At 33.8% G+C, this 15,811-nt stretch overlaps 3 protein-coding genes and 1 long non-coding RNA gene across 6 annotated transcripts in view; 2 read left to right on the top strand and 2 right to left on the bottom strand.

The window, feature by feature from the left end:
- LOC108218337 (tetraspanin-19-like) overlaps positions 1–3,350 on the bottom strand; it is a 44,420-nt gene extending 41,070 nt beyond the window's left edge. The window contains exons 1-6 of one of the 2 annotated variants that reach the window (XM_017391246.2): positions 2,970–3,350; positions 2,595–2,694; positions 2,183–2,263; positions 1,997–2,101; positions 1,439–1,634; positions 375–707 (exon numbers count right to left, since the gene is read on the bottom strand). In XM_017391246.2, coding sequence (XP_017246735.1) covers positions 1,440–1,634; positions 1,997–2,101; positions 2,183–2,263; positions 2,595–2,694; positions 2,970–3,121 — 633 coding nt within the window. In that variant the 5' untranslated portion in view covers positions 3,122–3,350 and the 3' untranslated portion in view covers positions 375–707; position 1,439. Of the gene's footprint in view, positions 1–374; positions 708–1,438; positions 1,635–1,996; positions 2,102–2,182; positions 2,264–2,594; positions 2,695–2,969 lie in introns of those variants that run through there. The other variant, XM_064091570.1, reaches the window with a different exon arrangement.
- Positions 3,351–3,937: 587 nt separating this feature from the next.
- LOC108218336 (agamous-like MADS-box protein AGL103) lies at positions 3,938–5,625 on the top strand. Its single transcript, XM_064091036.1, has 2 exons — positions 3,938–4,084; positions 4,509–5,625. The coding sequence occupies exon 2, from the start codon at positions 4,509–4,511 to the stop codon at positions 5,493–5,495; it is 987 nt and encodes a 328-aa protein (XP_063947106.1). The 5' UTR covers positions 3,938–4,084; the 3' UTR covers positions 5,496–5,625.
- A 596-nt stretch (positions 5,626–6,221) lies between these two features.
- On the bottom strand, positions 6,222–8,128 carry LOC108218338 (uncharacterized). The gene is made up of 2 exons (XM_017391247.2): positions 7,813–8,128; positions 6,222–6,617 (listed from the first exon to the last, which is right to left on the bottom strand). Exons 1-2 carry the CDS (start codon positions 8,069–8,071, stop codon positions 6,388–6,390), a joined length of 489 nt encoding a protein of 162 aa, XP_017246736.1. The 5' UTR covers positions 8,072–8,128; the 3' UTR covers positions 6,222–6,387.
- Positions 8,129–9,283: 1,155 nt separating this feature from the next.
- On the top strand, positions 9,284–13,068 carry LOC108218340 (uncharacterized). 2 transcript variants are annotated; one of them, XR_010291199.1, is made up of 4 exons: positions 9,284–9,388; positions 9,673–10,377; positions 11,963–12,661; positions 12,783–13,068. It is a non-coding gene; the product is annotated as an uncharacterized LOC108218340 (long non-coding RNA). The 2 variants fall into 2 exon arrangements; XR_010291198.1 differs by having other exon boundaries at positions 11,963–13,068.
- The last annotated feature ends 2,743 nt before the right edge of the window (positions 13,069–15,811 follow it).

The raw sequence follows: 15,811 nt of genomic DNA, 5'->3' as shown, positions 1-15,811 counted from the left end.
TGTGGTAAAAAGAACCCACCCATCTATCTCCAGTTAATCCACTCTTGGTGCAGGGACGCGATGCACTAATTGTAAGGAGCTAGCGCAAAAAAATAGTGGCAAATGTCCGGAGCATTTTTCACTCTTATTGTAAGGAGGCTATCGGAGCATTCTCCACTCATATTGTAAGGAGTCCAGTGCACAAAAGGAAAAGAAATTTGCCGAGCTCCGAGCTCCTTGTTTGGCTCTAGCAACCACGCATATTCACATGGTAGGTGCTCAAGCTAAACTATAGCTTAGAGCATAATCCTACTCCCACAGGAATCCCATCCACTCTCCATATATGATAATTTCTGGGAATTTTAAAGCTACCAAGAGAACTTTTACCGAAATACTAACACGATAAGACACTCGACAGGTATATTTATATAATACAAGAATTATCATCTACTTTAACAATCAACAGTGCATATGCAGAGCGCATTGATCTGAATGGGAATCCAACTGTAGTATCAAGATGCTATTGTTACTGAGAGCATGTAGATATATACACCTTATGCACATTACATATTCAGTTTCGCTTGTTTGTGAATTAACTATAATTTCTGTGAGCACATATTCCTTGTAAATCCTTCTGGCTGACTGCAACTTTTTATCTTTTCAAATAACTTTCCCCTCTCATGGCTGACTGCAACATTCATTCATTTGAAATCTCTTTACCCGGTTATCTGAAAAAGTTATAATCAAGAAACATATAAAAAAATATTAAACAAAATGAGGTACAAAGATAAGAATTATATTTATGTATCTGTGGATTTTAAAAGGGACACAACAAAAAGAGTCATGATCAAAAATAATTACCAAGTGAATCATTAATTTTCTTTGTTTACCCTACAACTGAAAACACAGTCCAGAAGAAGCATTGTCAAACTGAAAATATTGGAAATCAAAGAGAGTTTATATTGTATCAAATGGTCCACTAGTGTTTGTCCAGTGAGTCCAGGTGTAGTAGAGTCATTTCAAGTTCAGTAGTCCGGATTTGGGAGTATTTATATATAGCACTAGTAGTTGTAAGCTTCACTATGTTGAATATTATAAAATGGAATTCATTAGACCACTCTTCTCTTTTTCTCTCTCTATAAATACAACTAACTTCTCTATGTTCTCTACCCCTATCTCTCTGATCTATCTCTCTCTCTCTCTATTACTCTGTTCTCTACTCTATCTCTATATGTCTCGTATCTCTCTACTCTGGATATCAGTTTATTTCTACATTTCTACTGCTTTTATCTATATTAATGCACTTAAAAACTGAGAACACAAAGAGCATTCGAAAACAGAATTAAAAACCCTAGTTCCTGAAATATATATAGCAGAAAGGACAAGAATAAAGGAGACAGTTGTCACATTCAACAATAGATCATCTACAAGTCCACAACCCTGATTAAGAGCACCATACCTTATTTGCTAACTCTTATGTTCCATGATTCCTTCCTAGATCCATACAGAGGGTCCTTGGCAACATAAGAAGGTTGATGCACATAATTTTTTAAGAGTGGGACACCTTCTGGAGTATAGTCATCATCGCTTTCATAGGAAGATTGACGGTGTGGCCCAAGAGCTTTGAGGATCATAGCAAACAGCACACATAGTCCCTGCATGTTAATAACACAACTATTTATTAATACAACACAGGAATTTCGAGATTTTGCACATCAGTGACTCACTTCTACTTCTACTATATATTATATGTAAGTGTTACCCTATGATTACTAACGAGAAGTTTAAAGATCTATGATCTTAAAACAAACAAAAGACTTCAACAGCAACCCTGATTCTATGAAAGCTTAAAGATTTCTGACAGAGCAAGCCTTAACTGTAAGTGTCATGTCAAGCACAATGGGGCGGAGGAATATTATATGGGCTGATTCTTCAAAAATCTCGAAATTTTATGGATTGAGCGTGTGTATGTATATTTTTAATATGAAGTGTGTGTGTGTGAGAGAGAGAGAGAGACCTGTATGGCCACAATGGATAAGCCGATCCATTTGCACATCTCAAAGTTCTTCCTAATAAAACCTTTCAAGTCATCAAATTTACCAGTTGAGTCCTCCGGAAAGTCCTGATACAAAGGGTGAACAATTAGGAAAGTCACACAGAGAAACATTATAATTAACAGAAAAGCCTTATAGCTACTATGTACCTCTTCCCAATCTCGGTTGAAAAACACATCCACAGTAACTGCAGCCTCCAGCATGAGTAGCAAAAAGACAAATAACATGTACTAATTTCAATTTAAGGTCGACAACTAATTCATAATTTTTAATTATAAAGTCTAGAATTCTTTGTAACACATTTCCAAAAACAAATATAAATGACAAGAAAAAAAAAGTGATATGCAACATCATTTTTTTGCTAATTCATCAGTATCATTCCAAGACAAGGTAGAAACTAGCTGCATCTATTTATGTTAATAGATGATTATGGAGTAAGTGTAATCTTTTACCAAGTTCCAGAAAACATATGATTCGACCTACTTAAGAAGATTATGGAATAAGCATGCTTATGTTTGGTTTGGCTATCGTGAACCAGAAGAACTAACGAAGAAAGGATACTAGGAAAAGGCAGCATCCATTAGCCGTCTCAGCAGCAATGTGACCCGAGCAAGTAATCACACACAAAGAAGCACCAATGCCAAAGAATGTGTAAATAAACCTACACAGCATATAAAAAACTCAGTAGGTAAAAATATACCATGTGCTAAAGTTCATTCATTCCCCCAAAATACAAATAAAGTTCACAAAAACATCAGAAAAATAGAATTAGTAGCATATCGTATTTAACCACAAAATTTAAATGACTGAAGAATTACACACTCACACGGGGGAGAGGGAGGGAGCGAGAGAGAGAGGGAGGGAGAGGGGGAGAGAGAGAGAGAGAGAGAGAGAGAGAGAGAGAGAGAGAGAGAGAGAGAGAGAGAGAGAGAGTACCAGGGAGGTAAGAAATCAGAATCATCAACATTCTGGTGCCAAACCCTAAACATCCACAAGGCGTACAGAACCATAGCAAGCCCCACCATTGCCACGAGAGAATTCACAAGCTTCAGCATTGATTGAAAGCAACTCCTGATCATGCTCCCCATTCTTGGATTCCACAATTCCCAATCTCTATTCAATCAGTTTGTCCAAAGCAATCCCTAAACCCCCTTTATTGAATTAAGGGTTAGAGAGAACTTCGAAATCGGGGCCCCGACGACAGTTATTGACCCGTTTAAAAATGGGCAATTACAGCTTTATTTAATAGCAACTTGGTTCCTTAACTTTAGCTAATTACCTAGCTGTCACATGATCAGTCATTCAGTCCGGCTTCCTCACCAGGTTGTACATCTGGTCCAGTTAAAATACAATTTATTTTTCTTCCGTGTACAGCTGGGTACAGTTAAAATACAATTTGTCAAAAAAAAATAAAATAAATACAATTTGTCTTTTTTGCTGTGTATAAAATTTTGATTGATTCTTAATTTACTAATTATATTGAGATTTGATAAAATTTTCTATTTTATAAAAAAATGATGAATCCTGAATTGGTAGATCAATTGATTATTTCGAATTCCCAATTTATACGATCATGGTTATAATAGAATAATATATTAAAATTTTATTATATATATGTAATTATTATTAAAATAAATGAGTGTATTTTTAAAAAAATATTTACAGTTCACAATATATAAATTTTGATCATAATTAATCTTCTATTCTAAAATTTTGCATTGTGATACTCGACAAAAAAGAAATTTTGTATTGTGATATAGTCGCTAAATTGCAAATTCTATTTCGATCTCGAATGGAAACTTTAACTAACATAAAAAATAATATAGTTTTTTTGTGAGAAAAGGAAATATCCACTTTCTAAGTATAAGATTGATTTGATTGTCTGTAATAACGATTCACTTCCATAAATGTAATGATTTTGCATGAACAACTTACCAAAGTGTAAACAATTTGACTACCCAGTACAGATCTCCATTATCATTATATAAACATTATACAAGGACATTGTTCTTATAGAATTTCAAGAATCCCTAGAGAAGCTATTGTTTAAGGTGTGTTTCTTCAACATGTAAACTAATCACTGCTCTACTTCTATTTTACTGCTTATGATCTATCTTTGTACATTAATTACAAAGTTTCTTTCTTATGTTCTTTGCTCTTTATTGTTTGATTTATTTCCGATATTTTAACAATGTTGCTTTTTGTTGTTCCGTTTGTTTCCGATATATTAACACTTGTTGCTTTTTGTTGATTGATTTGTTTGAGACGTTTAAATAATTTTATTTTTCGATGCTTGATTTGTTTCGGATTTCTTAACAATGTCTGACAGATATTTATTGATGCTTATAAAAAAATTATAACAGTAAACCTCTAAGGATTGTGTAATCTGAACAATTTTATAGTCTAGAAACTGTTGCTGGTTCTATTGTATATGCTGTTAAATTTTTGGTTATCTTTAAAAATTGTAATGTGCAGATGGGTAGAGCAAAACTGAATATGGAACTCATAGAGAAGGCAAAAGTTCGAACTACTACTTTTCTTACAAGGAAGAAGAATCTGACGAAGAAAGCTAAAGAGCTTGCAACGCTATGTGGCATCAAAACTGCGGTGATTATTAACCCTCCTAGACAAGTTACACCGCAGGGTCGTCCTCTTAAGCTCGAGACTTATCCTGAAAATGATGATGTGGTTCTCGAATTGATTGACAAATACAAAGGCCAGTCATCTGAGGATCGCAAAAAGAGGACGTCTCTTCTTCCCTGCTTTTTTCAAGAAAGGAACAGGAAAGTACAGCGAGCCCTGGCTAAGCTGCGTAGCACTAATGTCAGGTCCAAGTATCCGACATGGGATTTGAGGTTTGATAACTTCATGGAAGAAGATCTTAGAAATGTGGCTGTATTTCTGGAGAACAAGATTGTAGATGCCAAGGGAAAATTGGGGCAAATGAAAGCTAATGTTAGTAATAGTAATAATATCTATAATGCCTATTTGCTGCAGCAGCAGCAGATGATGCTGACAAGGGAAAGGAGCATGGAAGTAGGAAATCAAAATGGTATTAATTATTTATTTACGATCAATCCGCCCCAGACAGGTTTTATGCAGGTGCCAGTTCCAATGCCAATGCCAATTCAGCAACAGAACTTCGCTTTTCTGGACCATTACCAGGATCAAAGGATGGTCACGTTTGGTCATGATTATATTGGTGGCGCGCCAAACATTGAGTATAATGCTAACTCATCGACACCTCTTTATAATTATCCGATGATGACAGGGGACAGTATAACCTATGCTAACAATTCGTTGAGGGATCCCCAAAATTACTCTGACGAAGGCAGGCAGCCGTTTGCACACCACCAAATGGAAAATCATCATATGAGACTAGGCTCTACCCCTCACCAAATGGTTGCAACTTCTCACCAAGTTGACGCTCATGCTCAATTTGATGAAAATCACATAGAGTAAAAGTAGATAGTCTGGGTAATTACTCTAACGGTTCTAGGGTTTGGGTTACTTAAACAATTACTAAGGTGCCTTGGATTTTATTATCTAGTATTCATAACTACTGCTAATCTTATGTTTGGCTTATTGTCTAAAGTACTCCGTGTTACTTCTATATAGTAATTTCTTATGTTTTACCTTGCTTGTGACTTAGCATGTATTCTTTATTATCTACTAGCATCTATTTATTGCCCAAAACAACATGATGAACATGATCTAAGGTGTGTAATTACTAACCATTCTCTGTATATTAGTTCTTGTCCGAATTGGCTGCATCTTTCACGACTGCATATCTCCTGCATTATCACTCTGTCTCTAGAAGAACACAGCACAAAGTGTTTCCACTGAAGTAACTTGCTTCCAAAGTGCAATGGTAGCAACTAGCAAGCAGTTCTGATATGTTATATCCACTTTTCCATTCAGCTCATTTGTCTGGTGAGATCTTTCTGCAATTATAAATCATCGGATCTGGCTCTATCCTTTCGTGCTGTCACAGTTAGCCATAAAGTTTAACTTCTTCAGCCTTCAATTCCATGTATTACCCCTTGCCCTATCAGTAGTATTTCACCTTGTGAATAATGAACCTAACCTTCATTTTTTCACCTTGCATACGCATTTAAAACTAGATTTAATTCACGGAGCAAGTCTCGTGCATAGCAATATTTAGTTCAATAGCTACAGCTACACAAATTTACAAAAACACGTAATAAATAGAATAAATCAGAACTTCCGCACACAATACATCAAAACTTCAATGTTCAACCCTATTATGAGTCTACCGATTATAAACATGTTTTGCCAAAACTAATCAAATTGAATATATAAAGATTCTACAAATGCATGGACATGGACCAGGCTAATATACTTCAAAATCCAAGTACATTCTGTAAGCATCTCTGTCCGATGAGTAGTACTTTTCCACAAGACTATCAACTTGAAAACCAAACTTCTTGTAAAGATTCAAGGCAGCAGTTCTTGACGGGTCTACATGAAGTGATATTCGGTGCACATTTCTAGCTCTGCATTTCTCTATTGCTGCACGTAGCAGAGCCTCTCCTTGGCCTTGTCTCCTGTACTTCTCTTTTACTGATTTATGATTTAACGCAATGAAAAAAGATCATTACCTAAAAATTTAATCCATAAGAATAGCGAATACAGGATACTGTAACTCATCCATATCACTATATGACTTCCTAATGCGCTTTTAGCAGTTAAGAAGTTGTTTAGGTTCCGCCATATTGCGCAGGGATGGACTAATGGCATTATACAATTAGATGTAAGTCTGTGACCGCCTTCCTTACCTTGCCTACTTATATGCCTAACATGTAGTCCAACACACTCACAAAGAAAAGATTACAAACCAGCTTAAAAATTTTACCACTTTAAATAGATCTATGAAGTGTGTGCGCATATATAAGCATATACAGATGAGGTCAATTTCTAGATACCGTGAATGTTCTGCAGCAGATAGTTATGGCTTGATTTACGCAATCTAGCTTCCAAATAAAATAGAAGGGGCCTTGCCGCCTAATTGATTTGAGGCCAGCTTGCATAAGCATGATAATTTTAAATGCATATATTGCTGGCTTGCTGCGACTGTTGGTCCACAAAAAATCTATATAACTAAATTTATTATTCATCCAGCAAGCAATTTCCCTTGAAGCAATGCTTAAATCTAACAGTAAGAGTACGAAAGAATCTCACTATAAGAATTTGTCAAAACCTAAAATTTCTAAAAACTACCCACGTCTTTTGTTTGATTTTTAAAAAATTATTTATGGCTTCACCCGCCCGCTATACGTTCCAGCAGAAAAGAAGCATTGCGCTCCTTCGAGCAGAAAGAATTCACTATATGACTGACATTTTGTTTTAATCACAGCCGTTGGATATGTTGTGTAATTGGTCACCAACAATTGTGTGGTGATGGCCCTTAAGACCTTGACACCACTTACCAAAACCCATGAGTACAAAAAACAACTACAATAACAAGCTCATTACTGAATATCGAAAGCGGCCATGACCAAATTCAAACCAGTAATCTCATTAAATCAATTTCTTTACCACACTTGAGAACCAATTCTGCAAGTAAAACATAAAATCTCGAAATGGGCTACTCAAGAATTCACAAAAAGATCAAAACTTCACATATAAAGCTAAAAAGGGCAAACCAGTACCAAGAACCAATTGTGCAAGGAAAACATAAAATCTTGAAATGGGCTTTCACAAATTCACAAAAAATCAAACCTTCACGCGTAAATCTCAAAAGGGTCGCTGAAAATACCTGCAAGTTTGGTTATGGAAGCAGAAAGTGAAGAAGGCCAAGAAAACATGACATATCCAGCAACGTTGTCATTATCATCAGCAGCAGAGTCAAGAATGTAGAGCAATCCGCTGTTCTTTTTAGAAAGCTCGGTGTCGAAAGATCGAGCAAGAGATTCGTGTTTGGGGAAAATCTTTTTTTCCATTCGAACAATTTGGTCAACTGTTTTGTCCCATTTGTTTGAGTTTTTTTGGAGCTCTGTTATGTTCAGGCCTCCCATCTTGTCTTCTCGGCTGTGCAGTGACGATGGCTATGTTTGAACGTGATATTGGGGGTGAACTTGTATTGTGAAAATAAAAATTAATAATTCAATTTTTTCAGTTTTTGTATTGTTTTCATGTTATAAATTAATAATTATTATTATTTATTAAAAATAATAGAAATTATTCGAGGACAGGGGAATAGCGCATGTAAATCGTGCGTAAGCTTAACGCGTGAAAATGTAGCGTTAAAGCTAAGCCAATAAAAAAAACACGTTGCAAAAAGACGTGTGTAACGCGTTGCGCTTCGCGTTACTCGTAAGCAAAAGCAAACTCTATAAAGAGACTTTCGTACAGTAGTTTAAAACTCGCCCGTGTCCGGTTTTATTTATTATAATTTTTAATAATTTAATATATATTTTTTTGACAATGCAGATATACCTTACAAATTAGTATCTCCTCTCTGGTGAATCTTGAGCCAGATTCGAACTCCGAATAATTAAAAATATATATAAAATAGTGGAAAAAAGAAAAAAAACAAATATATTTATTTTTTGATAAAAAATTTGTCTTATAATAATATAATTTTTTTAATTTATAAATTTAAATTATCAAATACTCAATTTACCTATAAATAAAATTATCCAAATATATTTAATAATTTATCTTTTTAAATTTAAATTTAAATAATCGATAATATTTTTTAAATCAAGCCAAACCAGCCAATTGTATTGTTTGAAAACTACTCTCATCACAACAGTTTCGCTTCTTCCATCACCGAACAAACTCTCAATTTAAGCGACTTTATTCATTTATAAATTAATTAAATAATAAATATGACCCTTAATAATGTTAAATAATATATAAAAAGTGGTTTTATATATTAAAGTTAAATAATAATGTTAAATAAATATGACATGTAATATCTGTGCGACACATTAATAGCGACACATAAACATGATTCATTTCAGATAATATCATAATTCAATTATTTCAAATCGTCGCATTATTTTTTATCTTCAAAATCAAAAGTAATTAATATTTATTTAAAACAGCAAAAAGATATCGAGGACTAAGGACAGCTGGAAAGGGGGGGCAATAACGCGTGTTTATCGTGCGAAACTTAACGCGTAGAGCTGTATGTAACGCGTGAAATAGTAGCGTTACAGCTAAGCCAATCAAAAAAGACGCGTGTAGGCGCGTTGCGTTACTGGTAAGCAAACGCGAGGCGCGTAGCGTTACTGGTATGCAAAAAGCATACCCTATATATAACCATGCAACATCGTCCTAAAATCGCTTCTTCAATTACTCTCTGGTCTCCACGCTTCACAAATCAAGTATGTCTCTTACTTTAATTCACGATTTGTATGTGGTTAAATAGAGTTCCATTTTTATTTTGATCTTTTTTCTAGGGTTTATTACTTGTAATCGTATCATCCAATATTTGTCGCTAAACCAATCATAGTGTTTTGATTTGAGTATTGCTATGAATTGTTTTCCAGAGTGTTTAATTTTTTGTTCTCTGGGATTTGATAATGTGTTCTATGTTGTCTTATGAATATTGAATTGCTGTGTGATTTTAGTTTCTGTGGTTTCTGATTGTTGTTCGCTAATTGTACAGATGCAGAATTTTGTTAAAAAGGCTTAGTGGCAAGACTATTACTACTGTATTTTCTCTCGAGGTCGAAAATTCTGTACGACGGATAATGCTAAGGCTAAGATCCAGGAAAAGGAGGGGATCCCTCAGGATCAGCAGAGGTTGACCTTTGATGGAAAACAGCTGGAGGATCGATGAATCTTCGCTTGATTATAAGATTGAGAAGATATCGACTCTGCATTTTGGGTTCTTCGGCTTGGAAGAGGATGCAGATCTTTGTTATTGAGACTCTGACAGGCAAGACTATTACTCTCGAGGTTGAGAGCTCGGACATAATTGATAATGTTAAGGATAAGGAAAGGGTTCCCTGGACTAGCAGAGGCTGATATTTGCTGCTAATCAGGTTGAGGATGGTCATACTTTGGCGGATTATAATATCCAGAAGAAATCTACTCTTCCTTCTTCGACTCCTTGGTGGAATGCAAATTTTTGTGAAAACCCTTACTGGTGGGACCATTGTGTTGGAGGTTGAGAGCTCCGATACTATCAATAATGTCAAGGCTCAGATACAAGATAAGGGTGATATTTGCAGACAAGCAGCTTGAGGATGGTCATATAGTAGCGGATTTCAACATCCAAAAGGAGTCAACACTTTACTTGATTCTTCATCTTCGTGGTGGAATGCAAATTTCTGTGAAGACAATTAATGGAAAGACGATTACACTTGAGGTTTAAAGATTCAGGACAAGGAGGGGATCCCTCCAGATCAGCAGAGGCTTATTTTTGCTGGGAAGCAGTTGGAGCATAGAAAAATGTTGGCAGGCTATTATATCCCGAAGGTGTCTATTCTTTATCTTGTCCTCTGTCTTCGTGTCCGTGTTAACAACTGTTCTATCTTTCTGTTGTTCCTTCCTTTTGTCAAGTGAGCTAATATTTGCATGACAATGATTATATTTGGTATTGATGACTGCTACTACACTTTAAGTGTTAAATCTATATTCAGTTAATTCTGTTCTCTCACTTTTCAGTTGGTAGTGCACGTAATGTGCTTGAAGAGCAGCAGCATCTGTTGATCCTCTGGTCCGATGACAATTTCTTCTTTTTGTAGAATAAGTTTCATTGATCAGAACTCTTCTGTTCTTACAGTTATACAATCAGGGTACTGAGATCTCCTAGATTGTTGTATTATTCTTCTTACATTATCTCTGTTCTGCATGATATGCTAGACAGTTGTCACACTTATACAATCAGGGTACTGAGATCTCCTAGATTGTTGTATTATTCTTGTCACATTATCTCTGCTCTGCATGATATGCTAAACAGAGCTAAAAAGCTCTTATTGTCCGGATGACGGGATTGAACTTGTCACATTTGTTGATGTTTATGATCCAAGGTGTGTATTGTCTACTATTTTTTTCATGATTGTTCCTTATATTTTTCTCATGATTAATTTTGTGTTGCTAAAATTTTTAATCTCACGATACTGTTCCACAAGAGTAGTACCGTTCCACAAGACTATCAACTAGGTAACCAAACTTCTTGTAAAGATTAAGGTAGCAGTTTTTGGCGGGTCTACGTGAACGTAGCAGTGCCTCTCCTTAGCCTTGTCTCCTGTACTTCTCTTTTACTAATATATAATTTACAAGCAATAAAATAAGATCATTACCTAATAATTTAATCCACAAGAATAGCGCATCCAGAACACTATGACTCATCTATATGACCTGCTAATGCACTTTTAGCAGTTAAGAAGTTGTTTAGGTCATCTATATGACTTCCTAATGCGCTTTTAGCCATCAAGAAGTTGTTTAGGTCTGCCATAATGTGCAGGGATGGACCAATGGTACAATTACCTATTAGTTCGTAACAGCCTACCTTACCTTGCCTACTTATATGCCCTAACATATAGTCCAGCACATTCACAAAGAAGAAATTACAAGCCAGCCTAAATATTTTACCGCTTGAAATAGAAAGATCTATGAAGTGTGTATGCACTATGCATATATAAGCATTTACAGATGAGGTCATAGATAACTTGAATGTTCTGCGGCAAATAGTGTTGGGTTGATTTACACAATCTAGCTTCCAAATAAAAAAGAAGAGGGGCCTTGCTATCTTGCCTATCTACTTACACACATAGCACTAATAACCACCAACAAGAATGTTTTATGAGGTGTTAATACCATATAGGAGAAATATCAAAAGGTTGAATTATAAGGAATTGACTTGAGACCGGCTTGCATAAGCATGTTGATTTTAAATGCTTAAGCAAATTTTTATAAAGACACTTGCTGGGAAGATGATCACACTTAAGGTAAAGAGCTCAGATACCATTGATAATGTGAAGGCAAAGATTCAGGACAAGGAGGGGAGATCTCCAAATCAGCAAAGGCTTATTTTTGCTGGGAAGCAGTTGGAGGATGGAAGAACTTTGGCAGACTATAATATCCAGAAGGAGTCTACTCTTCACCTCGTCCTCCGTCTCCGTGGTGGTTTATCAAGTTTGAGTTCAGCGTCTTGATCTCTGGTCTGTATAAACAACTGTTCAATCTTTCTGTTGTTTTCTCCTTTTGTCAAGTGAACTAATATTTGCATGACAATGATTATATTTGGTTTTAATGGAGTGTACTACAACTTTTCTAAGTGATAAATCTATGTTCAGTTAGATCACTAGCTGATATATATTAAATAAGCAGCAATCATCTGTTGTCTACATAATTTCTTCATTATGCAGAATGAGTTTTTATTAATCTAAATACTTCTGTTCTTACAGTTAAACAATTAGGGTACTGAAATTTCTCAATTCTCACACCTTTGTGTTATTCTTAGTTCATTATGTTCTGCATGACTAAACAGAGTTGAAAGCTAATATCGGGATTGTACTTGTCAAATTTGTTAATCCTCTTGACTAGTAGATGGTTTTTTGTCCTTCAGTCACATGTATTGTCGAAAATAATGTTGATGCAGAGATTTGTGGATTGCATTTTAGATATCTTGCCTAGAAGGCTTGAAGGTGTGTTCACCTGTTCTATCAGTTAATGTTTCTTGATAGAAGTTTTTGTATATAATAACTTTGTCTGAAGAAAATCTCTTACTATGGTTAATTTCATTGTGTTTTGTTTGTAATTTTGCAGATTTAAAGTACAGAAGGCATTTAGTTCTTTGTTTCAAAAGATACAGATGGGCATATAATGTTCTGGGGAAGGAAACATGCATTTGAATGAACAGCGAAAGAACAAGCATATTTTAACACAAGGAATAGAAGGTGATGTCCAGGTGGATTTAACACTTCAGCACTTGTTTATGATTATAAGAAATTCTAGTAGATTAGTAGATCGTCTGTAATAACGATTCACTTCCATAAATAATGAGTTTGCATGAACAACTTATCAAAGTGTAAACAATCTGACTACCCAGTCAGATCTACAGTGTCATTTAAAGGATCCCTAGAGAAGCGCTATTGTTTAAGGTGTGTTTCTTCAACATGTAAACTAGTCACTAATCACTGCTTTACCTCTGTTTCACTGCTTATGATCTATCTTTGTACATTAATTACAAACTTTCTTTCTTATGTTTTTGCCATTATTATTTTTGTTACTGCGGGCATCATAGATATATGCTAAACTAGGCAGTACATAGTCTTATTGTCTTTATTCATCTGATACTCTTGCTCTTTGTTCTTTGGTTTGTTTCTGATATTTTAACACTGTTGGTCTTTGTTGTTTGGTTTGTTTCGGAATATTTTAATAATGTTGTTCTTCGCTTGACTTTAATATTTTAATAATGTTGTTCTTTAATATTATAATTTATTAAATAATTTTAATTTCAATTATATCATTGGAAATATATTATAAATTTTTAAGTCAAAAATTAATTTAATGAATTTATGTGGGAATCACATTCCCACGTTTAACGTTCAAGACGGGATAGAGTCATAAACTATAGAGTACCGTTTAAGCTTTGGATGGGTGAGGAAATAGCTTGATTCATTTTCTTTCAATTTTTGCATTGTTTTTATCTTATAAATTAATAATTAGTTATTAAAAATAATAGAAATTATTCGAGGACAGGGGAATAACGTATGTACATCGTGCGTAAACTTAACGCGAAGAGACTGTATGCGAGTTGTTACGCGTGAAAACTCAGCGTTACAGCTAAGCCAACAAAAAAACGTGTGTAATGCATGCCGCGTAGCGTTACTGGTAAGCAAAAGCAAACCCTGTATACTATACAGATTTTCGTAGTTTAAAACTCGTCCTGTGTCCGGTATTTTTTATTAAAATTTTAAATAATTTTTTATTATTTTAATAGGCTCTAATGTTAAAACATTAAAATAAAATAAGATAATATATTATATTTGTATTTTAATAACTATTTAATATAATCACAAAACCCTAGTTTTTTTTTTCTCTCTTCTCTCTAGCCGCATCCTCCTTCTTTTTTCATTCCGACGGGGATTCCATTGTTTTTCCGATGGAAAGCCCTAAATTTTTCTGTTTAATTCCTAGCGTGAGTGTGTGACTTTTCTCTTTTTTTTTGTGAGAGTTGGTTTGAATTTATCAATAAAAGCATTCCTAGAATTATATTTGTATTTGATGGTTCAAACAAATTTTTCGGAAAGATGGTGAAAAGAGAGTAAGGATCTATAAATATATCATCATCAATTTCAACATCGCTTATTTATTTCATCCTAGGTACGAAGACTCGCGTTTAATCTATTCTATATTTGTTCGAGTCGATCATTCTTGTAGTTGTATGGTTGTTATTTATTAAATTATCTTTTTCCTTTAAAAAAAATTATTAATTAATATATTTAGATATATAATATTGAATTGTCCCGTCCCGTCAATTGTTTATAAATGATTTGAACACATACTTTAAAAAATATGTACAAAACAATAGGAAAAAACGATGAAATAGTTTTTTAATGTATAAAAGAAATATTGTGGAGTAAAAATGATGTGGGTGGTGTTTGGGAAACGTTTATAAGCCCGGCTTCTGGGCTTATAAGTTAAAAGCACTTATTTGTATCGTTTGTGTAAAAAGTCGAGAAGCACTTAAAAGAAGTTAGGATTACTAGCTTTTGTTTCTGGACTTCTACTTCTTTCCCAAACAGTTTAATCACTTATAAGTCTTAACTTGCTTCTGACTTCTAATTCACTTTTTTATTTTAGGCAAAAAGCACTTATTTTAAGCTCACCCAAACGCCCCCGTGAAAGGGAAAAACAAACAGAGAAGTGATGAGATCTCGTCCAACAATGTAAGGAAATGATTGGTATGGTAAAAGTTAGAAAAAAATTATTTTAATTTGTTATTTTTTCTCGATTTAGATTTTACTATAATAATTATAAAATTACAATGTGTAATATATTTATTTTGAGTATATTAATATTTTTTTTTGCATTTTAATAATATGATTTTTATTTTATAAATTTAAATCATCAAAGACTCAATTCACTTACAAATAAAATTATCCAAACATATCTAATAATTTATAATTATTTTTAATTTTTAATTTATAAATAACTTTTTTTAATCACGCAAACGAGCCAATTGTATTGTTTGAAAACTACTCATCAGTCATCATCACAACACGTTCGCTTCTTCCATCACCGAACAAACTCTCAATTTAAGCGATTTCATAAATTGTATTTTCTTTAATATTTATACAATGCATTATATTTACAATTTTATTGTTACAGTCATATTAATTTAATTGTAATTTATATTATAAAATGATATATTGATATTATAATTTAATATTTCCAATATATATTACATTTAATAATGTTAAATAATATATAAAAAGTTGTTTTATACATCATATAGTTAAATAATGATGACGATACATTAATACTAAAACCTGATTGTAGAACAGATATTCATTTATAAAGTTATAAGTCATATTTGTAAAAAAAAATAATACTAAAACCTGATTGATTTCGTATAATATCATAATTCTATTATTTCAATTTGTTGTATTAATTATTTCTTATAAACTAATAAATATTTATTTAAAGTTTCAATAAAACAACAAAAATATTTCGAAGACAGGGGGCAATAACGCATGCTTATCGCGCGTAAGCTTAACGCATAGAGGCTAGAGCTGTATGTAACGCGTGAAAACGTCGCGTTACAGCTAAGCCATCCAAAGAAGACGCGT

Source organism: Daucus carota, chromosome 4, assembly GCF_001625215.2.
Source record: "Daucus carota subsp. sativus chromosome 4, DH1 v3.0, whole genome shotgun sequence".
Taxonomy (NCBI): Eukaryota; Viridiplantae; Streptophyta; class Magnoliopsida; order Apiales; family Apiaceae; genus Daucus; species Daucus carota.
Note: the sequence above shows the minus strand (reverse complement) of the source record. Positions and strands in the feature narration are given on the sequence as shown.